The following is a 23,168-nucleotide window of genomic DNA, read 5'->3' as shown; positions in this document are numbered from 1 at the left end:
TTAAGTAACTAGGTTTTTATGCTTCTAAATGAGATTGAGAATGGGGGAATGTTATAAGGGATTGAAAAGTCCACTTTGCTCAAGTTTAGGATAACGTGAGAAAAAGTACTGGGATATGCGACACTACATGCAACAAAATTTTTCAAAGTAATTTCTTTTTTCATTTACCTCTTGCAGGGGCTGAATGTGTTTGGAGCTCAAATGTGTGTGTTAAATTGCAGACCGCATGCTCTGGGGTGTCATTCTTATTGGGCCTTTCTGTCTTTTTTGTTTTGCAACCCAAATGAGATATCTGGAAAAAGGCAAGAGCTCCCTTTTCTTAAATGTCCCACAGGCTATTTCAGCTCTCAGAGCAACAGGTAACTCACCAGAAAGACTACTCTGGCTCCTGCACCCTGTCTGTTACACTGATCAGCATTGCCAGAACTTACTGCTGTAAAACTCACAGATTCATTAAACATTTCCCTGGCTGGGCATTATGGAGTAAATTTGATGAAGCAGCTTTGTGTTATGCTTTACCCATGAAGCCATTGTTTGCTGAAATTCTTTCTAAGTAGGCCTAATTCATTTGCTGACACACTCCCATACAAGACTCGGGGAGGGTACGTGGGGAGAGAAGTTGCTGCTCGCTTCTGGGGCTGTTGCTTTCTACATTGCTTCAGCACATAATGATGCAGCCTCCTTGTATGGTGTCCAAGTAAGTAACACAGTTCAAAGGGCAGAAGCTTGGTCTGGCTGGAATTTGGGAACTGGGACGTAGCTCCTGAGTGTCAGGGCTGGAAGCTCATAGGTGAAACCATCTTCTTGTCCCTTTTCGTAAGTCAGTACCATGGCCGTGATTCAGACACCTTAGCAGTGATCATCTCTATTGCACGTGCTTTCTCCGTCCATCAGCTCTTCAGCAATTGCTGAGGGAGTGACCTTGTACTTTAGAAGTGTTTACCATCTAGAGGAAATGTTATTTGAGGAGGTTTTTGCTGAAGGCTTCATCAGTGCAAAAGCAAACTTATAGTCCTTGTAATTCTGTGCATGGTTTCAGTAGCTATTGAAGTAGGATGGTACTTCTTGTTTGGAGTGTTGCAACAGACATAGCCTGATACCTTTCCTGGTGTGCTCTGGATTGCAGCCATGTTATCACTTGAACTGTCCTCACCTCCAGTCCCCATGTAACTGGAAGTGCTTTCAGAAGTGATCTAAACCAGCACACTGGTGCCTGTAGCTATCTAGCAAGATTTGTATACCATCCATAGCACATGGCCTGCTGGTATGATGTGCTCTCAGCTCTTGGTTTTCTGTTATTAAAGCAAAAAAGTCTCACTGTTTGTCTACCAAACTGAACTGGAACATCTCTAAGAACATCCTTCTCTGCTGCAATAGTCTGTACTGTTCTATAAAATCTGTTAGTGTGCTTCCACCTAGAGTAGTTTATTAATGCTTGTAACTATGGATGCTACACTTTGGCCCTTCTCCCCTATCCGAATTTTGAGAGTGGAAAAAGAGCAACGAAGGTAGATTGTCTTCTAGCGCGAAGGCAGTGCTATACTGTTCACTTAAATGCTGTCCTAGTAGCTCTCACTCAGTAGATTTTTATTTTCAAGGGTCCTGATCTGTCCAGAGTTTTTCCCTGATCAAATTACTTTTTAACTGCATTTGGAATTCTAGGGGTTTTATTACACAAAGGGTTAGCGAAGAGGGGATACCAACCCCACACTCATGTTGACAACTTTATATTGCAGTAATGAAGTCAAATCAATATACCACTGAATAAGGAACTTTCTCAAAAAGAAAAATGAAGTGCTAAATGAGGACTAAAAATTTGTGTTAAATCACAGGAAGAGTTACAGCATAGACACTCCAATAAAGAATTAATTGGTTGAAAATAATTAGCTTTAAGTTCTCTTGGTATAACAATTCAGTGTCTTGTTTAAGAATACAGTTATTTAAAATGATAAATAAATTACATTAATCTGGTATATAGCTTAATGCATGCACTGGTTCTGGCACTTCATATGTGGCCCTGGTTTGGGAAAGAAGCAGGGCATTCACAATACTTCAGTGCTTTCCAAGTGTCACTCTGCCCATGAATTTGCTCAGTTATTGGTAGCAGTTAGAGTTGCTTCAGTTCCACTCTCTGTGCTACGCCGCAGATCCCACAGCAGAGCAGGGCTGCCTTTAGCCTGCTGCCAGGAGAGGGGAGACCACCTTCTCAGGCTTCTTGGTGCCAGCCCAGGGCTTTCCTGGACCTTGCTCTTCAGAGCGAGGATGAGAGATCCACAGCTGTAGGCTGTGGGTCTTACTACCTACTGTGCAGTACACTATACAAATAAATGATTCCTAGTACCTACCTGCACTCCCACTTTTAATGTAACAACTGCCCGATTATGTATACTAAACACAGGTTAGTTTAATAAAAACAAATGTGGTAACTTAATAAGTTTGGATGATGATCATCGTGAAGCATAAGATTATAAATGCTCTGGAATACATGGTTTGTTTCATTATATACTAAGCAGCATCTTTCAGTAATGGTACCCATGACAGATTTTCAAAGGCTGTAACCCTACTGTAGGGAAATTCAATACTAGTATGTTCTTGGTTTTTTTTTCTTTTTTTTTTAAGCAGTAATTATTATTGCACTTGCAAAATTTTTATAAGCCTGAAAATCTGCAAATCAATGTAAAACACATTTGACCAAGGAAGGCATTGCATATTTCTCAATAGATCTGTACTAGTGCAAATGTTTGTTGAGTGGTATAGTAATTAACTTGCATTGGCATGTATGTTCCGTTCCAGTTAAACAGATTCAATAGGTCTGCACCAGTACAGATATTGCATGCTGTAGGTTGAAGTTTGCAGCAAAGCATGTCTTGCGTTCTTCCTGCAAAAGTGCTTTGTTAGCATAGACTTTGCATGTTGAAGTGCTAAACTAAGGTATAGCATGTCTTGGTGAAAGAGCCAACAGCTTAAATAATGTGCATGTTCTCAGTAAGATCTACAATAACAGTTTAATTTTACATTGTGGTACTGAAGTGCAACAGAAAACACTTGGAAGTTGCACTGCAAATCATGCATTAATAGATGGTATCTTGAACATATATATAATTAATCTAAACATTAAAAATAGTTTACTGCACACATGCATACATTTTTTTAGCACAGCAATTATTTTGGTTCAACTTCTGCTTCTAAGTGGTGCAGTAATGGAAACATTAATAATTTCAAGACCGAGTTGTTACAAAAAAATAAAACTAAATATACTAAAAATGATCAATTTGTCATTTGCGAGCATTTTCAGTTCACTGCAACAGCCCTCATATGTTTCCTTTAATGAAAGGATGATGCGGACTTAACAAGCAGGTAACGCCATGAGACATCCTAACCCACTAGGAGCAAACAGGCTCGTTGTCTTTTGTTCGATGCTGAAGTCCTCACTCCCCTCACATCAGCAGGGTCTTTTATATAGTACCTTGTATAAAGCCAGAATTTTTCTGAAAATTTCACTGTAAAATTGTATTAGGAATTTTGGCTCGGCACAGCAGTACCCAAATAGGAAATCAGAATTGGTGCTACTGCTTCCTGCCTTGCCCTTTCCTCAGCCTGAAGATCAGAGTACTTCCTGGCATCTGGGGGAGCTGTATTGAGACATTCTCTCTGCCTGACTTGGATTTCAGAAGAGTGCCATAGCCTCTTAAAGGTACATCTTCAGGCTCTGAAAATGGCATGTGCATTTAGACTGGCAGAGCCCTCTAACTTTCCAGACATGATATTCTCCAACAGTTTGAGGTAAGCAGCAAAGGTCTGACCTTACTCGTGTTGGTCAGCATGATTTCTTCGTTGACTCCAGTTTCCCCCAGTTTCACGCATTAAGATAGTGCCTTTGAGTGCTAGAGCTTTGAGTAATCTAAACCTGGGAGTTAAAAACAACCAGCTCCTCCTGAGTATGTTTAATTGTACATGCAGAAAAATAAATTAAAAAAAAATAGGAGGTATATTTATAGGCCAAATCTAGAGGTCAGATTATAGCCTTCATCATGTTTTTGTATTACCAAGCTGGTGAAAGAGACAAAAGATAATGTATGAGTACCTAAAGAGGCTACAAACTGACATTCGTGCTGCTTAGCTCTTTTGACATCTCTTAGTATCTAAATTATATTTGCTTAGACTTTGTTAAATTAAATCAATTTTAGTTGGATTCTGTTTCATAGGTTTGCAGCTCTGACATGATTCTTTGCACCACGCCTTTGTCACTTGTCCTTTGAAGTTTTAGCTAGAGTAATTGGGCATGTACATAGTCAGCTAAATCAACTTAAGCTGTCTTCTACTCCTTTTAGGGCAGGTCTCCCCTTGTGGTAAAGGAGGAAAGGCATGTGGAAGCAGGCAGGTGGCAGAGGTCTTGCACCATGGAAAGGAGCACCCCGCAGAATGAGGCAGAGCCAGGTTGCCCAAGCTCAGCTGGGCACCTGCCTTCAGGTTTAGGGGCAGCACAGGAAGCCCTTCTGGATTTGGTTTGGCTCCTCTGCAGGCAGCCTTCACTGACATGCAGCCAGTTTGTGAGCCTGAGCAGAGAATTACTGCTATGCCAGCACCAATGCAGAATCCTACTTTATTTGATGGGACTGAAGTTATTCACTTCTCTTCATCTTTTTAATTTACTTATTAACTATTTCAGCTTTCAGTGATGATTTGGTTCTTATACAGACAAGTGCTAGAGGGAGGTAATGTATTGCATGGATTTTAAAGGGTGGAGAATGAAGTATCAGGCCACATCAAGGGAGAGTAACCCTTCCACTTCGTCTCCTTTGGCATGCAATGTCCTCTACTACTGGCTGTGAAAAAACATGTATCTACTACCACTACCAACGTACTAGAGACTACAGTGAACAGAAGCTAGAATAAGTGTGAAGTAACCTTTCTTCACACCCTACCAGATCCTTTTACTCACATATAAACACTCATTTACATGAAATTCTGTACCTATTAACATCAGGCTTCCCCTCTAAGTTTGATTGGTTTTCCCCCCACTGGGCCGGGCATAACATGAAATTGTCCCATGATTCAGTGGTTTACAGAGAAAAGAAGTTAACACTGAAAAGCCACTTTACCATAACAGCTGCAATAGCAGGCAACTACACAATCAGTTAATGATAAGAAAGGGGGGGGGGGGGGGGGGGGGGGGGGGGCAATTAAATAGAACAATACCACAATGAGGCACGTTGTATTTACATGTAACATGAAAACTCATTAGCTAGAAATTAGTATACATTTCCAAATGTGCTTTTTTCTCAGATTTCTACTGTTCCCTCATGCGCTTCCAACTGTTTACAGTGTCAAGAGCATACTACCTTCCTGTCATTTCTCTGGGAGGTGGCTCTTTTACACTGGAGGTTAAAGGGAGGAATCATCTTGATTTTTCTATCTTGAAAAAGTTTTTGGAATAGACATGTTATATAGCTCCTCTTTGTTTTTTCAGAGTGAAAGAATTGAAAAAGGCCAAGGAACTTGAAGATACACAGCAGCATCCCGTAGCAATGTGACATTGCTTTTCAGACTGTTTTCATTTTCTGTTTTTAGCAGAGACATGCAACAACAACAAAAATACCCACTGCAGTTCTGGAAATACCATCTGCAGGATTTTAACAGTAATGTTTTGGTCATTGCATTTGCACTTTCATGGACAACTTTTAATTTGTTCAGCAAGACATCTTGGAACTCAATCTTCTGTTGGATCATAGAAAAAAAAAAGAGACACCAGGAAGAATTTGTGAGTTGCTTCATTCTCCAAGACGGAAGAAGCGATTATTTATCCTTTTCATATAGGGCTGTATTGAACAACATGTGGAACTGTACAAATATTATACCAAAAATATTGTTAAGAAAAGGTGGGAATGCACAAGCAACACAAGAATGTTGTTCCTGCACTTGTCAGTCATCTCCAAGAAACTGAAGCTTTGAGAGTCTCAGTGGAGGGGCTTAGATCAGTACATCTTTATTGGGTCCATGCATCCTCATTTCCTTCGCTCTTCTGTCCTTTGTGTTTCTTTTAAATCTCTACAGCACACTTAATGCAACTTTTTAAATCTGCAGGTTTTTAATACATCCCGTGGGAACTTACAGAAGGGGTTGGTATTTGAGATAAACGGGTAATGCATGAGAAACAGAGAGAGCAACTTAAGCAAGTTTTAAAAAGTTTCTTTTTGGTATTTTTTTACTAGAACCTGCAAAAACATATCAATTGTCATGTACTTTTTCTCATATTCAGCACTTTATTTTCTAGCCTTACTTTCACGTGCTATTATTTTAAGTTCTTGAAATAATTTGTAAGACGTGTAGCTTTTTATCTTAAGTAACTGTCAAACCTCTTGTCATTTTGCAGAGTCACATACATATGTTGCCTGGACATTTTATACCACCTAAAGATCAGAGTGGTGCTGCATTCTGGCCAGTAAATTTCTTATTTTGGCTATTTCATCAAATCTGGGCAGTTTCTGTATATATAGAAGGTAGAAATGGAAAATGACAAAATATTTGAAAGGGAATATATTGATTAATTACTAAATATTTTATTCATAAAGGGTCAATAACTTGGCAAGATAAAATTATTATTTGTATAGTTTTGTCTGAATGAACGAGAAGAGTGTGGATGTATTGTTTGTACATATTGTATATATTAAAACAAAGAGATATGTGCATGAACTCAAGAAAAAGAAATGAACAAAAGCAAAGCATTAGTGGCTATGGTCTGTAAAATGAAACAAAAACTTTATTTCACTATAAGAAACTTTATTTTAAATGTTCTTTAGAAGAACATTTTTGCTAAAGCATGACTAAATGGCAAAAAAGAGCTACTGTATTTAGACTTAGGAAAAAAAGGCAGAGCAACATTACTTTAAAAAAAAAAAAAAGAAAAAAAAAGATATGTTTACATTTGATTTTGGCTACCAGGAGTTTGGTTTGGTTTGGTTGAATTTCATTTATTTATTCCTTCCTTCTTCCTCCTTCCCACCCCCTTTTTTTTTTTTGCCAATGGTGCCAAGTAATGTGAATGCTAATATTGCTTAAGAAAATTAAGTTCCTTTTGCAAAGCAGATAATCATAAGAGTACAAAAAAGCATATCTAGCTTAACACCATACACTCACTCCAATAAAGAACACTTAGAATGAACATAAAATGAAAAACAAAAACAAAAAAAAGAAATAGTATGAAAGTAGAAAATATGTTTCACATTTTCATATCTCCTGCTGGAAGTCAGAAAATCTAATAAAAATTGCACAAAAAAAAATAAAAAAAAATAAAAAAAGATGCAAACGGATCTTGTAGGGGTGTCATGGTATATTGCTATTTCCACATAGTGAGGAGCCAAAGAAATTAGATTTATTTTTTTTCATTAAAGTACTAACTTAAAACTGTCACAAATTCTCAACAATAGGAACCAGGTTCTGATCTTGATTACACAGGAATGTAAGGGAAGTAACTCCTGGTGGATTATGTACATGTGTCTGAGATCAGAAACTGTTCCTTTGTGCCTGGTTTGCTAGCGGCAGTTTAAATTTTCTGAATGGACTGGTGTAAATTTGAGATTGTTAGTTTTGGATTAGTTGTTCTTGCTCGATCCCGGCCACCAACTGCAATGTTTAAACACAAGGCTTGTTGTGAAGCCTAAAAATATTCACACATAAGAAACTTTTAAACTGGTGTCTTTAGAAGAAGAGTTTAAAAAAAAAAAAAAAAGATTGTGGCAAAAAAAAAAAAAACTGGGGTCAGTGCTCTTGGTGCCTTTTCTATAATTGTACCTGTTTTTAATTACTTCTTTTCACTGCCAGCATTGAATTACAGTAGATGTGCTATAGCTCATTATCAGAATTCTCTTGTACATTTCTGAACTGCTGCTTTATGACCTGATTCAATTAAAAAAAAAAAAAAGTAAAAAAGAATGGTCGGGCTCTCACACTGTGTCTGTGGGCAGCCTCATAGACTCAATTTATTGTATGGAATTAGGACTTTAAATGTTAAATTTTCCTCGCACACAAAAATGGAAATCAAGAAGAATCTCCTTTGGGATGAACAAGAAATGCTCTGTATTAATACTGGAATAACTCTGACATTCTGAAATAGAAACGTTGCTCCCATTAACCAATATGTGACGATATAGAATTGACCTTTTTCCTAACAAGAGTAGTGACCTCAGTGGAAATATTTTAATTCCCTATATTTATAAAAACAATTCAGTAATATACAGAGCTATTTCAAATTACTCTTCCAGATCCATGGGCCTGGTGGTGTATCTACTAACCTAGATCCTGCTTCAGCCAAATGTTTAAGCATGTACTTGCTGTTAGGCATGCAAGCAATTCCATAGGGTCAACAGAAATACTTGCATGCTTGAAGCTAAGTACAGCTTCCAAGTGCTTTCTTGTGTCGGGTCATAACCCTTCAGTGTATCACTGGGGAGTTAAAAAGACTCCCAATGAAGTGAAGTGATTTTGCTCACCCTTGATTGTGGAACTTGTGTTTTCACAGAAGATAAGTGCAGCTTCCCGGGAAAACTCAAATTCCCAAGTGCCAGGAGCCAAATCTTCTGTCTTCTGATAATAGAATTGCTCCTTTGTGAAACACACTTAACAGCAGTAATACTGTGTGAAAGAAATACAAAATATAACATGAACCCCCTCTCTGGATGCACGCTTATGGCAGTTCCACACAATAGCTGGTGCCCAATGGGGGGTCCCCAAGACTTGCATGTAAAACTAGTATAGATGTCTTCTCTTTTGTAAGTTTTATTTTTGTAACCGTGCATGTAAAGCATCACTGAATCAATGGATCTGTTGAAGAACTCAGCTGCTGGAACCATGCAAAATGTTTTGAATTGCCCTTAAAATATGGAAAATGTTTTCTGAATGCTTTATATTCTTTCTGCTGTAAATTAAAAACAAAGAAAATTTCCCCATACAAAGTGTGTGCCTTTTTTTAAAGTCTCTTCTGTTCTAGTTTAAAAGGGTGACATACTCCTTTAGTCACTGTAAGTAATTTTGAAAATAAATGTTTCTTCTTCTAGAATGTGTTTTTAAGCTGCTTGTAAGTAGCACTCTGTCCTTTAATCTAGGACATCCAGGATGAGCTGTTCCATCACCTTTCAGGGATGGAGGTGAGGCTGACTGGCCTGGAGTTTCCTGGGTCCTCCTCCTTGCCCCCATTTGAAGCCTTGCGTGACACCGGCTTTCTTCCTGTCCTCAGGCACCTCTCCTGTTGTCCACAACCTTAGAAAGATGATGGAGAGTGGCCTAGCAATAACATCTGCCGGTTCCCTCCGCACTCATGGGTGCATCCTATCGGGGCCCAAGGATTTGTGGCTATCAACTTTGCCTAAATAATCTCTAACCCGTCCTCCTCAACCAAGGGAAAGTCCTCCTTTCTCCAGACTTCCTCTCTTGTTTCCAGGGTCTGGAATTCATGCCTTAGCAGTAGAGACTGAAGCAAAGAATGCATTCAGTACCTGCCTTTCCTGTATCCTTTGTTACTCCTTGCTCATCCATGCAGGTCTCCTGCCCCGTTTGCTTGGCTTCTCGCTCATAGGGATGCACTGATCTAGAGCTTGAAGGAAGCAATGCTTGAATATTAACCAGTTCTCCTGGATACCCACACACCAGCCTTCTAGAGCCCTAACCCATGGGATTCCTGCAAGTAGGTCCCTGAAGAGGCCAAAGTCTGTGCTCCTGAAGTCCAGTACTGCAGTCCTACTAATTGGCCTGCTTCCTCCATGCAGGATCCTGAACTCCAGGATGTTGGCGTTCTTACTGAAAAACTATGCACACCTAGTACTAGAATGCTAACTCCTACACTACACAAAAAATAAGGGTAAATCTTAGTAGAATTCATGAGGCCTGCAGATACAGAAGCCTAAGAGAGAACATCTAATAACACAATAATAATTAGAATTAACAGCTAATTATTGCACTGATAGAAAACATAACAGATACATAAGAGATAACGGATACATAAGTTACATGACCCAACCCTCAGTAATGCAACTATTGTACCTGACTGGGAGGCTAGCCTAACAGGGTAAAACAGCTTAAAAAATTTAATTATCTGGTCTGTGAGACTGTGTCAGTACTCTTATGAGTAAATTCTTCCAAAACCCGTAAGTGCAACAGAAGATGAGATTTCATTAAGAGTTTCTTCTGGACTATAGTGAAAATTTAACTGTATTTCCCTCTAAAAGTAAATCACCATTGTTACATAATGCCACAGTTTGCTCACAGGTTCTTCTCTGCTTCCCTGTGCCCATTAATTCCTGAGTTCTCCTTTGGCATTATGTTAGGTAGACAGAAATTAAACACCCACCCAATGTTCATTCCCCCCCCCACCCCCCAGAGGAAGAGAATTGTAAGAGCAATAGTAAGGAGAAAAAACAACAACAACTGGAGATAAAAACAGTGTAATAAATGAAGGAAAAGGAAAACAAATAAAAATACAGAAAGGATGCAAAGGCAATCACGCATAACCTCCGACCAGCAGACGGAGACCTTGAAAAGACACACATGCACTCATGCACGCACACACCCCCTCCCCCCATTCTGTTGCTGAGGATAATTTTATCTGGCACGGCGTATCCCACAGCTCGGCTGGGCCCTTCTCCCACCATACCCAGCCTACTTGCTGCGGGGGGTGGCATGAGAAACAGAGAAGGCCTTGACACTGTGCAGGCCTGTTCTGCAACAGCCAAAACATCGGTACGTTATCAACACTTATTTGGCCACGAATCAAAAATACAACACCATACAGACTGAGATGAACATTAATGCAATCCCAGCCAGGTCCAGTACTGGCATAACCCAGCTAGGTCTCAGAAACGAGCCCAGATATACTTCTGGGCTCGGGGCACTCCAACAGACCTTTACAGTTTGAATAGAAGAGAACAGAACAGAACAGTCAGGCAGGACCTACAAAGATCATCAAGTCCAGCTGCCTGACCTCTTCAGGGCTAACCAGAAGTTAAAGCACGGTACTGAAAGCATTGCCTAAATGCCCCTCAAGTGCTGACAGGCACGGGGCATCAGCCACCTCTCTAGGAAGCCTGTGTCAGCGGCTGGCCCCTCTCACTGCAAAGTTTTGTCTGTACTGCCCAGCCCGACCCTCCCCGGTGCGGATTCTGGCAGGAGCTGCGTGTCCTGCCCTCAGCAGCGGGATGCAAGCAGCCGGCGTCAGGTGCCCCGTGCCGATGGGGCCGCCCTGCTTCCCTCCTCAGCACCTTCCCTGCCTTCGGCTGAGCCGCGCACGAACGGTTACCACTAAAAAAGGGACCCCCACCCCCCCCACCCCGGCACACGGCGGGGTCCCGAAATCGCCCCTCGGCGTCAGCAGACCGGGGCCGGGCGCTGGGACACAACCGCGGGCAGCCAGGGGAGCGCACGGCGGGCCGCGGGGGCAGCGCGCGCACACTGCCGGGCACGGCCACGCGCACGGCCACGCGCACGGCCACGCGCACGGCCACGCGCGCGGGCAGTAGGCGGCCACCTTGACGTCACCGATCACGACGTCAGCACCCGGCACCGCGGCCCCCAGCGGCCGCGCCCCGCGCGTTGCGCCCCGCCTCGCCCCGTCCCAGGGGCGGGCCCAGACAGGGCCCCGCCCCGCCCCGCCCGCTGCGTCACTTCCCGGACGCCGCCGGAGCCGCGCGCAGTTCCCGTTGGGCCCCGTCAGGACGCGCTCGGCGCGGCCCCCGCCGGCAGGATGTGAGTGCGGGCAGGGGGGCGCTGGGCCGCGCCTCGGGGTCCCCCGCGGCCGGGGGAGCTGGGGAGCGGCCCGGGAGTGGCGGCGGCCGGCCGGTCGGGTGGGCGGGTGGCGGCGGGAGCAGGCCCAGGGCGCGGCGGCCTTTCCGGCCCGGCCCGGCCCGGCCCGGGTCGCTGGTGGCGGCTGGGTGTTCCTGGGCCGGTGCCGCCCGCGGGCGGGGCCTTCCGAGAGCGGCTCCGCTTCGGGCCGCGAGCGGGAGGCCGAGCCCAGGCGTAAGTTGGGCTGTGCTCGCGGCGCGGGCTGGGTGCCAGACTCCTGCTCGGGTGGGGCATCCTGTCCTGTCCGGGCTTCTTTGCGGCAAGCTAGGTGGAGTTCTACCAGCCCGAGGGGTCTTCGCGGAAGGTATTGCCTTTGCAGCCAACGAAATGAGAGACAAGTTTCTAGTGACTGGTTTGTTGTGTTTGGAACCTCAGAAAGTAGTTTTACTTTTTTTTGAGTCTATTTAGCTTTGGACTAGCGCTAAAACAGCGTGAAAGGGTGACTGAAATGCCAAAACCCAACAGCAGTTGCTTTGTCATTAGAGCATGGACTACTTTTGAGCCTTGTCAGAGGCTACCTGGCTTGGTGCTTGTGTATGCATATGTTTGTTTCCTTTAAATGTAAATTTGAATCCAATGTCCAAATGTGTAAAGACAGCCAACATTCAGATTCAGCTTTCTGGACATCAGGTGACATTCAATCGTACATGTATGTGATGCAGAAAAAAATGAAAACATGGAAAAGCAAAACGAGTGCAGGTAGTTAAAAGATAGACAATAAAAAGTCATTAAAGCTGTGAAAATAGTATGAGAAACCACGAAGGATGGTTGCGTCAATTATGAAGAGTCATTAAAGCTGTGAAAATAGTATGAGAAACCACGAAGGACGGTTGCATCAATTATGAAGATGTGGAATGTTGTACCAGGTTAGAAAGGTACAACCTAAGGTTATAAGCTTCAAGCTAACCAGAGGTAAACTGTTGTACATGCTGAGTGCCCATTCCTTCTTGTGCTTTTTCTTGCTCAATGTCAACTCTTTCAAAGAACAGGAGAAGGCAGCCACAAGAAGAGCACATAAATAGAACAACCATTAAGTTTCTGTACTTAATTTTTTGTAAACTGTTTTGAAGAGTAGTGTTTGTGCTGGGGCACGGGGGGAACACCACTGAGCCCAACCTCTTGAATATCTGAACCCTATGAACCCCTACTGGAGTTGTCATGTGCTTTATTATAAATTATAGCGTTACCCAGTCACTACTGTCTTTTAGCACATGAACCAATTCATTGGCAGGAGATTTGGCATGCAGTGTGACTTACACCCATAGTCAGCTGCTAAAGAATCACTTGTCCAGCAGGAAAGGAAACTGCCCTGTTTATTTTAAGGATCAAAGTTTCCTGTTTTCAGGAGTGTCAGGTAACTTGTATATTCTATGCATATCAACTTAAAAACAAACAATCTGTAAAAAGCAGAATACTGATGACTTTCTTTACTGCAGGTCAGCCAGTGTTCCTGGAAGCTCAAATGTGGCTGCTGGCAGTAATCGTCGACTTCAGCAGACTCAACATCAAGTGGATGAGGTAAAAGTTTAGTTTATTAACATTGTAGTCCTTTTCCTTAGGAAACTCTGGTAACTAGAACAGATATTTTTGTCAGAGTGGTTATATAGTCATTACATAACCTGGTGAAGCTTAGTATCATTCAGCTTTCTTTATTATACTTGTCACTTTAACTCTTGAAAACTTCTTAAATAATAATCCAGCTGGAGTGGGTAAGTGGGTACCAGTGTCCAAATGCAAGTTGTGAACTCACTGCTTGATGGATTGCCTTAAGCAAAGATAATCTTTACAGAGACCAAGCTTTCTCCTTTACAGTAGCAAAGAAGGCTCACCTCCAAGTATCATGTTGAGTCTTTGGGGAAGGCCAAAAGCTAGCCTGGTTACCAACAATATTTTTGACATATGGTTGACTATTGTATTTAAATGCCTCAGCTCCTTCTGGAGCTAGTTAGGAATTACTTCCCAGGTTTAAGGGAATACCAGCACAACTGGCAGTACTGACACTCAAACGTCCTGCTGCAGGTGAATTCAAGAGTCTTGTCTAAGTTTCTAAGTCTGTCTTGTTTTGATAACCTAAAAGGCAATAGCTTGTACTCCTTAGAGAACATTAAGAGCACCATGTTTTGCATGCAATTGATAAAGCTGATAACTTCCTGATGTAGGTTGTTGACATCATGAGAGTAAATGTGGACAAAGTATTGGAACGCGATCAGAAGCTGTCAGAGCTGGATGACCGTGCTGATGCACTGCAAGCAGGAGCTTCCCAGTTTGAGACCAGCGCAGCCAAGCTGAAAAGAAAGTATTGGTGGAAGAACTGTAAGGTAATCATGGCTTGTACACTTATAATATTCAGTATCACAACTAACAGCATTACGGTCAGCATCTCAAATGGCAGAAGTAACAGGGACTTCAGCCAGTGTTACTTGTTACAGCATCTAGTTTTAAAACATGGTAGTGTTCTGGTAAAGCAACCAAAAGCTGGATTACCAGCCATGCTGCTTGATACAAGACACTGTCAAAGATGGTAATGGCCACAGGGAAACACTACAATCTGAGGCGTTGGGGAGCAGGAGTAAAAAGGTGATAAATGCATAGGTTGAGTTAATACGCAAGCAAGCACTGGACTGCAGAAGGAGCTCATTCAGTCTCCTATAGTCGTAGCTATTGGCAAAGATTGGAGTCCTCATTAGTGAGCAACGAAGACAATGGAAAATGTGGTGTAGGATAAGAGGAGAAATGATGTTTAAGTTCGTTATTCCTGGTTTTATGGTCACCTGAAACGCGCTGTGGATGGAGGCATAGCGGAGAAGAACTTGTTGGTCTACTCCAATTTGCCCGTGTTACACAGCTTACCATCTCTAAGTGGTAATGGTGAATTAAAAACTGTTTACTGAAAAAGTTTTAATTACAATGTTAAATGTACCCCACAAAGCAAAAGTACTTTGCAAGGGCTGATTTCCTGTACTCTAAAGGCCTGTTAATGCTGCTGTACTGCTTATAGTAAGTGTTGTCTGACTTTCTTCACAGATGTGGGCAATTTTGATAGCTGTTGTTCTCTTTATCATCATCATCATTATTGGTAAGTTTCACTGAAATGGATATTTGTTATACAGTTGGAATAGATAGGGTTAATTCACTGACTAGTAAAGTTTAAAGAAAGCTGAGATATTGAGATGAAGGTGTATATGTAAATTTAAAATATCAGTGACCACTTTAACTATTGTTGACTTGGAGTGAGTGGTAAATGACCACTGTAAGAGCCCCAATAGCTGAATTTCACACACCTGTGCAATGTGAAACTGAGAACCCCACTGGCTTATGAATGCCCTTGTTTTTACAGCTGCATATTGCAGGAGAAATACCATATCCCTCCCTTGACTGTCCCGTCTGTCCCAGTTTCTTGCTAGATGAATCCTTTTCAGTGCAATAGGTCCTGTTATACTAGGCAGACTTCTTTCAAGCAGAGACTTTGCTACTGCCAGGTGAAATGGTACCAAGGCTGGATCAGAATAGTAAGCCAGGGAGCATACAGCTCAGACTCTGTTTTGAATTCTAGAGTATGTACTCTCTATTTCTTGAGAGGACAAAACAAGTTTGTGCTGTAATACGGAAACAAACACTGCAGTTTTTTGTTATGATAATAAACATTAGCAACATAGTCCTAGATGAGAAATGTGCACAAGAATACGGGAAAACTAAAAGCAGGAAAACCAATGTGGAAAACTCTTAAATCCCTCTTTACCTATCTCTAGGATCTTAAATTCTTAAAATACAAGATTGTTATCGTAGAGGGCTGAAGGAGACTGTCCACTGTTCAATTTTTCTTCTTTTTATAGTCTGGAGTGCGTTTTCATGAGTTACAGGAAGAAACTCCAGTCCACTGAAGGTGTCTGTCTTCAGCCTCTCCAATTCAAACCTGCTGTGTTTTCAGCCCATCTGCTGTTTAAAGCAAACCTATTCTGATTACTGAAATGCTAACTTTACCTGGTTGCCTTAAGACACTCCTAATACAAATACTAACAAGCACAGCCCGCCACTTGCACAGTGCCTTGGTGAACGGGGAGCACAGAGCTGGGGAGGAGGATGTGGTTCTCAAAGCTTCCGCAGCTGATGCTGTAATCGGTTACAGGCTCTGTAGTTGGGGCCGGGATTTCTCCTCGATCCTCCTCTCCTGCCTACCCCCGCTCGGTGCCATTTCAGAGGGGCTCGCCCCCGCCTTGTCGGAAGTGCCTCTGGCTCCCGCTCTCGCCCAGCCTTAACGACGCGGAGCCCCGGAGCCGCCCCGCCAGCACTACCGCCGGGGGCCGCCCCGGGGGCGGCGGCGCCGCACGTGGCCGCGGGGCTGGCGCGCGCACGGGGGCCGCGTGCGGCGGCGCGTGAGGGGCGGGGCGCCGCCCCCGCCGCGCGCCGGCCCCTCCAATAAAGTGGCTCTGGACCCGCTCCCGCCTCCTGTCTCTGTGTGGGCGGGGGGGGCGCGGCGCACGTGGCCGCGGTGTGTGGGGCGGCGGGGCCGCGTGCGGCGGCCGTTACGTAAGCGCGCGGCCCGCAGCGGGTCGGGCTCGGGAGGGCGGAGCGGCCGCGGGCTGCGGAGCGGAGGTGGCCCGGTGCGCGCTCCCTCGCGGCCGGCCGGAGGGGCCGGCGTACCTGGAGGAGGGGGGAGCGCGCGCTGGAGCGACGGAGGAAAGCCCCGACCCGGGCTGCGGCGGGGGAAGAGGAGCTTCGTTTCCCGGTGTTCTCCGGGAGTTGCCTGTTGGTTTTTTTCCTCCGTGAGAGGTTCACGAGACCCTCCTGCGCTGTAGGCGAAGGGGCGCGAGCTTGCTGACGAGCCGGGCCGTGGCGTTCGATGTCCCGGCGCCGGAGCGCTTCCCTGCTCCGCGATGGACGGGAGCGAGCCCCAGGGCAGCCGCTCGGAGCGGGGCGCGGGCCGGCCCTCGTCTGCCGCGCCGGGCGCTGGGAGCGGGCGGGAGGCGGCGTTTAACGCAGCTGGCTTGGGGAAGCAGGAGGGAGGGCGGCGGGAAGATGCGGAGTTACGTTGCGGTACACGCGTGGGAGCCAGCTCCGGTAGGAAGCGGTGCGATGGACCGAAATCCAGCAGAAGCGATTTCTTCAGCTACGAGTCGAACGGCAGTTCAGCTCGAAGTTTCAGGAGGCAGAGCGAAGTTAACAACAGGTAACTTGGCAGCGTGTGGAGCTGACCGTCCTGCTACTTGAATGAACGTACTTGAGCAGAGAGCTAACGTCAGAACCGAGGATTTGATGTATTTGTGGTTCAGAGCTCTTGTCAGGGTTGAATTACTTCAGTCCTACAAGGAAGCTTCTGTGCATTGCAAACCACGATGTTTGTAATGGACTCAGGTGTAGGTTAGATTGTTGTTGCATGATTCCTCCTAAGCTGTTTGTCAGATACATAGATTGGCAGATCTAGATATATCCACAAACCTTTTGTGGCCTCTAAATATAATCTAAAGATTGCATTTAGCAGTAGTAAAGCAGAATTAAATAATGCTTTTTGAGAATGCTCAGAAATTCAATGAGGCACTTCTGTTGTGTTTTTTTTTAAGCAATTTGAGAGCCATAATTCATGCAACGTTGAATTTGCATGTAAAATTAATACATAGTAGTTAAGCTTTTTTAGTGATTTATGTAGTGAGAATGTTTCTAATAAAATGCCAAAAGGACAACAGTTAGTTAAAATAACTGTGTTTGTATCTCACCTGTAAGATTAGAATCAGTCTACGTTTTGAGGGTATTGACTGCTTCTGTTTCAGCCAGTGAAATAAGTAAAAGTAAGAAGTGGGAGATTTTGCTTGTTAATAACCTTGCAGCTGCGGGGTCCTACTGCTCTGTTGTAACGAAGGCACGTAAATCATGTGAAGAGTGAAATTTTTGCATCAGGTGTATTTTGAGGACCTCATGGTCCTGTGAATTGTTTTTAATCAGATGCAGACTTCAAAACTAGAAAGACTTACTTACACAAAGAGTAAACATCTATTAATGATTTTCATACCAGCAAGATTTAGAAAAATCTGTAGTAAACATCAGCTTATTTTTAATTGATAAACAGCTAGCAGTTTGGTTGCGATGCCTTTGCCATCCGTAATGTGCTGGAATTGGAAAGGAGGAAGGTTAGAGGAGAAATGGTTAGGTAGCAAAGAAGTCGGCAAGATACAACAGCAAATAACAGTGAATGAACATTAGGTCTTTTCCTTATATTTTGTGAATCTGAAGCTAAGCCCATGTAGTGGTAATTTAGTGAATAATTTTGTGAGAGGGAAAAAAAGCTTCTATACCAGAAATCCCCAGCAAGGTCTAACTTTGGTTTTACAGTGATCAGTTGGATTGGAGCCAGTCTCACAAAGACCTCATGATGATGATGATCCAAGAAATGAAAAAGTGTTTGCCTGAAGATAAAAGGAGTTCCAGCAAGCCCAGTACCATCAGTGCTCTCAATTATGCTTTGCAGTGTGTCCAACAGGTCCAAGGTAAGCGTGGAAAAAAAATGGAAGTGCAGAAGCCATACAGCAGCTTGTTCTGAATAGATATGTCTGGCAACAGATAGCATTAAAAAAAGGAAAGTATTTTACTTATCCTGCAAAGAATTAACTTTTTGAACCATTGCTTTTTAATCATGATGTTATCTTTTCTATTTAAGTGTCCACTGCTTTTCTTTTATTCAGGGTGCAGCCGCAAATAGGCGTGTACAAATAACTTGCCATGTGTGTGTTTGAAAAAACAACATTCTTGTCCCACCTCAAAAACTTACTAGATAATCTGTTTTCAAACAAAACTAAGTAGCTAAATTTATTCTTTTGCCATCACATTCTGTCTTTTCTATTTTTCCTGTGCTTCTTTTCTATAACATAAATAGGTCACTCCAATAGTATAATCACTATGCCTTTTTCCTTTGTCATTACACAGACTTTCCTCATCTCAACCTGGGCCTCACCTAAAAAGATGACAAAAGTATGAGGGCTGTAAGAAATACTTTCAAAATTGTCCCGTTACTGACTTCCTTGTGTTTGTTTTGCTTTTCCTGTTTTTTTTTTTTTCAATTAGCAAACAAAGAGTTTTTCCAGGCCTTGAATGATCGAAGAGTGTTTCAGACAGATATGATGACATACAGCATAGAAGAGTTGGTGACAGTTGCATCAGAACACACTCCAAAAAACAGTGTAAGGAATTCAGTAGCACTCAAGATCATCACTTGCTATTTCACTCTCCATTTTGTCTCATTATACGTTTTTTAAATAGAATGTGTAAAAACGAAAAGCACTTAAGTTTTATTCAAACAGATCTTTGTGTTAGTAATGGTAGGTCAGTGCTACTGCTTATCAAAGCTGACTTAGCATACCCAACAGAAGCAAGTGAAAAAGTACCTGTGTTTTCTTTTTTCTTGTTTCCTAGACACAACCATGATCTCTGAGACTCTTAGAATTCATTTACAGCATAGTAATATTCTGCGTTGGTCATAGCAGAATGTTTTCAAAGCTGATCAAGTCCATAGCTGTGAAGGTCTTTAGTTTCTATTTGTACTCCTGGATTGTTGATTGATTGATTTTTTTGCAGTATGTTTCATGGTTTCTGGCTCTGTTTCAAATAAAAGAGTGCTTCTTGAGATTCAGTGCTATTAGATGCTGTATCAGAAATACTGCAAGTTAAAAAGATCGTAGAATATTCTTGTGTGTGGAATCATGGTGAATACTATGAAATCTGGGGAGAAGTCTGTGGACTGATAACCATTCTGGAAAATTGCAAGCGTCAGTGGAATATGCTTCGATTTTGATATTGTAGTCTTACTCACTTCTGCAAATAACGAGTGAGCTATAATAGCACAGGAGATTTAAGTAGCGCACACACTATTTTAATTGAACACTAGCTTAAGAACACGTTTTCTGGTACCTCTCTCTTCAGTTTTGGTCTGTGGTGGTTTGTATGTTTTGTGGGTTTGGTTTGTTGGGGTTTTTTTGGCTTTTTTTTTTTTTTTATTCCTTTCAATATTCCTTCTGTCTGTTGGAGGAGGATTGCCTTTAACATCGTTTGTTTTCCAGGATACCTTTGTGGCTGTGTTTTCCCTGCTTTCTGGGCGCATAGTGCATATTTCCAAGCAGGCAGCATCTATTCTAAACTGTAAGAAGAAAGTGTTGGACTCTTCCCGGTTCGTAGAGCTGCTCGCCCCTCAGGATGTGAGTGTGTTCTACACACATACTGATCAGTCCCACCTGCCGCTTTGGAATGTGGAAAATCAAACAGGTATGACTTGATGCTTTATCTGTCTTTCTGTCTTCACAGAATTTGGATAGAATGGTTGTTTGCTTTAAATGCTTATGCTACCAATATATATAGGCGACAAAGTCCAGAGCTGTCACTACAGAAGACTGTGGGACATCAGAGGGTCCATTAGTGGACCCTTAGGTAGGGTCCTCTAACGTGCTAGGGATTCCTGAACTTTGCAAGCCGGTCATATGCCTGTCCATCAGAGCAGTGGCACCCCTGGGGAGCTGTTATTATTTTCTTGCTGTGAATTATTACTGAATTTTCTTCTCCCCATAACTCTTGGTTGTATATAGTTTTTAGTACATGGTTCACAAATTTTAGCGTTTGCTTTCCATGGTAATGAACTGGAAAAAGCTTTTTAGATCATGTGTATTTCCTCTGAATTTAGCTCCAGGTCAGCAGTTTCTCCAAGTGAGTGGGCTGGACAAGAGAGAAAAATATTTGAAGTGGTAACAGACAGTTGAACAGCTAAATCAATAGCTATTATAGAGCAGGTTGTGAGACTTTAGTCTTGCTCTTAAAGCCTGGAGAATGCAGAGTTCAAAACAGTTCTGATAGGTGTGACCTTTTTTAGGATATGAACTGATACCTTCAATGTATGTTCTTCTTCTTAGCCTCTCTGTATGAATATGCCCAGGTGAAATCCTTTTTCTGCAGGATCAGGCAAGTACACTGTTAGAGTTTTATGTTTATGAAGGCTGGGCCTAGGGAATGATACTGGGCGCAGACAGCAATTTTCTTGTTATGACTGACCATTGTGAGCTTGTAGAACTCCATTACAAAAATGACTTACTTTGTTTAATATCAACATCCAACAGGATGTTTTGAATATCTTTTCCATAGTGATGGTTAAACTTGCGTGGGATAGAAGGAAAACTGTTCATACATGTTTCTTTCAGTACTGCTGTGCAGGAGAAGAATGTTCTTGTGGAAAAAGCACTGTTCTCCCTTTTACAGTTTGAAAGTGGAGGCAAAGGGTGTTTTGCTTAAGATTGTTCAGGAGTTTGTGACAGAGGTAGTAACAGAAACTCAGTCACCTGAGTCCAGATACAAGACCTGAATCCTGAGATACTACTTTCTGTCACTGTGGATTCAATTTGTTGCTTTGTGCCTGGCTAATCTTATCGCTAAAAGAAGAAGAATACAGAGGCTAGCCTGTAATCTTGAGTGCAACTTTGTTCCAGACTCAGGTGGCCTCCAGATTTCAGTAGGAACTGTTTGGTTCTGAGAAGATATAATACTTATTCTGCCTTCCAGTAGATCACTGATACATTCATGTTTCAAAGACCCAAGCTCTAAAATCATCCTTCAAGTCTCTTGAACTCAGCAGGGCAGATTTCAATTTTACTTTGGGGAACTGTTTGTAGGATGCGTAAACATTTCGCAATACTTTTTTTTTTTTTTTTTATGTTTTCATATAACATCTCCTTCCTTTATGTAACAGAACCTTTCAACTATGTGGGCTTCCTGAGTAAAAATATTTTTTCACAAGCACACACAAGGACTAAGTATGAAAATGTTTTTTTTGTGGGTTAAACTCTTTCTGTTACATCCAAATTCTATTTGTTTCATTTCAGTCAAACAGAAGTTTTCAGTTGTCAACATTTCAGTTGTCAGAACAACAACTATTTCTGAGCTGAGGCTGGAGGAGTCTTGCTTAATTAGGTCAATGAAACAAAACCTGAGAAACAAGTTTTTGCCTTAAAATGGTACAGAATAAAACAACAGGGTTTTTTTTGTTTGTTTATTTTCTCTATTTAACTGGAAGGAGAGCACAAGAACAAATGATTGGTTCTCATGTGGGCTGAGAATTAGAAGGTGGCCTTTAACTATTAGGGTAATGGTATTCAGGAACAGCCTTTCAATGCGCGTACTGGAGGCAATGCACATACTGGATTTGAGGGGAGCAACTGTACTGCTGAATTGCTGGCCTGTGATTGCATGGGACTGTGCCTAGGACCTCAGGAGATTCTTTCTGATGATATGGTTCTGTGTGCTCTGCACAATATCCTTGTGCAGGGCTTTCAGCATTGGCGTAAAGCATCTGAGCCTTGATATCAATGTGTTAATCCCTTTTACTTTTTCTCAGGGGTGGTAAAGATCAAGAACAAGAAACGCATTGTTACCCATTCCGAATCACCCCGTACTTGGTCCACGTGTGTACTTCTGTCCACATAGATGCAGAATCCTGCTGCTTAGCTTTGGCTGAGAAAATTCACTCTGGATATGAAGGCAAGTCAGGAGAGTCCTGTGGAACACAAGCCAATAAGAAAATACAGTATATGAAAGTCAGCTTCATTTGATTAGAATTTGTTCTTGGGTAGTCTGGCCGTTGTAACTTCGAGCATATGAGTGCGTGCTTTTATGCATGCATGTGTATCCAAAACATATGAGCCTTTGATAGGCCCTGAAACATTTGACCTCATCTCACTACATTTATATTTTGGAGAAGTCTATATCACCTAAAAGTTTGTTATGTCTCTTTGAGTTACTGATCAGAAAGCCGTGAACAGTTAAAAAGTTCAGGAGCCTATAACGCTCTGTCATGAGCAAAAGTTAGATTTTCTGTCTTAATGCATATTTTCTGTTTCAGTAAATACTTCTTTTTCAATTAGCTCCTCGAATTCCTATGGAGAAAAGAATCTTCACCACCACTCACACTCCAGGATGTGTTTTTCTTGAGATAGATGATAGGTGAGATTTGAATCTTAAGAATGGTGAGGTACGTATGGAGAGGTAGCAAAAAGTCCTCTCGGAATGCAGCTGGAAACCCAGGTAAATTATTTGAACTGTGAAGTTGGCAGTAGTTATCATTAACAAATAAGTTTTGTGTTAATTTTCAGTAATTATTTGTGTTAGTCTTCTCATTGAAAAACATCTAGAACTCCAAGAACATAATCTCCTTTAACTAAAAATGTAAAATAAAACAGGACTGCAGTCAGTTTTCAGGGACCTGTGCTAATACAAGTAGTGGAAAACCCACATCATACAAGGCTCTGAAGAATTACAGTGCAGAGATGCAGTTTAACTGAGCTGGCTTAAATGGATTTGGCCAGAGAAAAGTTGTC

The 23,168-nt window shown here is 42.5% G+C and overlaps 3 protein-coding genes across 21 annotated transcripts in view; all 3 read left to right on the top strand.

Annotated features, from left to right (window-relative positions):
• The window catches only part of CAMTA1 (calmodulin binding transcription activator 1), a 375,526-nt gene extending 366,575 nt beyond the window's left edge, over positions 1 to 8,951 (top strand). For 5 of the 8 annotated variants that reach the window (XR_014573304.1, XM_083802699.1, XM_083802700.1 and 2 more), the window contains one exon: positions 5,471 to 8,951. Coding sequence is in view for 7 of the 8 variants with exons in the window: in XM_083802699.1 (XP_083658825.1) it covers positions 5,471 to 5,534 (64 nt within the window). In the remaining variant the exon portion in view is untranslated. Of the gene's footprint in view, positions 1 to 177; positions 360 to 5,470 lie in introns of all 8 variants that reach the window. The other 3 variants (XM_083802693.1, XM_083802694.1, XM_083802698.1) reach the window with 2 other exon arrangements.
• A 2,633-nt stretch (positions 8,952 to 11,584) lies between these two features.
• Positions 11,585 to 15,851, top strand: VAMP3 (vesicle associated membrane protein 3). The gene is made up of 5 exons (XM_083802776.1): positions 11,585 to 11,733; positions 13,266 to 13,347; positions 13,989 to 14,147; positions 14,854 to 14,905; positions 15,663 to 15,851. Coding segments are annotated over exons 1-5 (315 nt in total). The 5' UTR covers positions 11,585 to 11,731; the 3' UTR covers positions 15,683 to 15,851.
• Positions 15,852 to 16,377: 526 nt separating this feature from the next.
• PER3 (period circadian regulator 3) overlaps positions 16,378 to 23,168 on the top strand; it is a 31,486-nt gene continuing 24,695 nt past the window's right edge. For 4 of the 12 annotated variants that reach the window (XM_083802709.1, XM_083802707.1, XM_083802712.1 and 1 more), the window contains exons 1-7: positions 16,381 to 16,996; positions 18,154 to 18,308; positions 18,883 to 18,998; positions 19,875 to 20,076; positions 20,715 to 20,763; positions 22,190 to 22,332; positions 22,716 to 22,794. In XM_083802709.1, coding sequence (XP_083658835.1) covers positions 16,704 to 16,996; positions 18,154 to 18,308; positions 18,883 to 18,998; positions 19,875 to 20,076; positions 20,715 to 20,763; positions 22,190 to 22,332; positions 22,716 to 22,794 — 1,037 coding nt within the window. In that variant the 5' untranslated portion in view covers positions 16,381 to 16,703. Of the gene's footprint in view, positions 16,997 to 18,153; positions 18,309 to 18,882; positions 18,999 to 19,874; positions 20,077 to 20,714; positions 20,764 to 22,189; positions 22,333 to 22,715; positions 22,795 to 23,168 lie in introns of all 12 variants that reach the window. The other 8 variants (XR_014573305.1, XM_083802708.1, XM_083802710.1 and 5 more) reach the window with 5 other exon arrangements.

Source organism: Anser anser, assembly GCF_964211835.1.
Source record: "Anser anser genome assembly, chromosome: 17".
Lineage (NCBI taxonomy): Eukaryota > Metazoa > Chordata > Aves > Anseriformes > Anatidae > Anser > Anser anser.
This window is presented reverse-complemented; position numbering and strand designations above follow the sequence as displayed.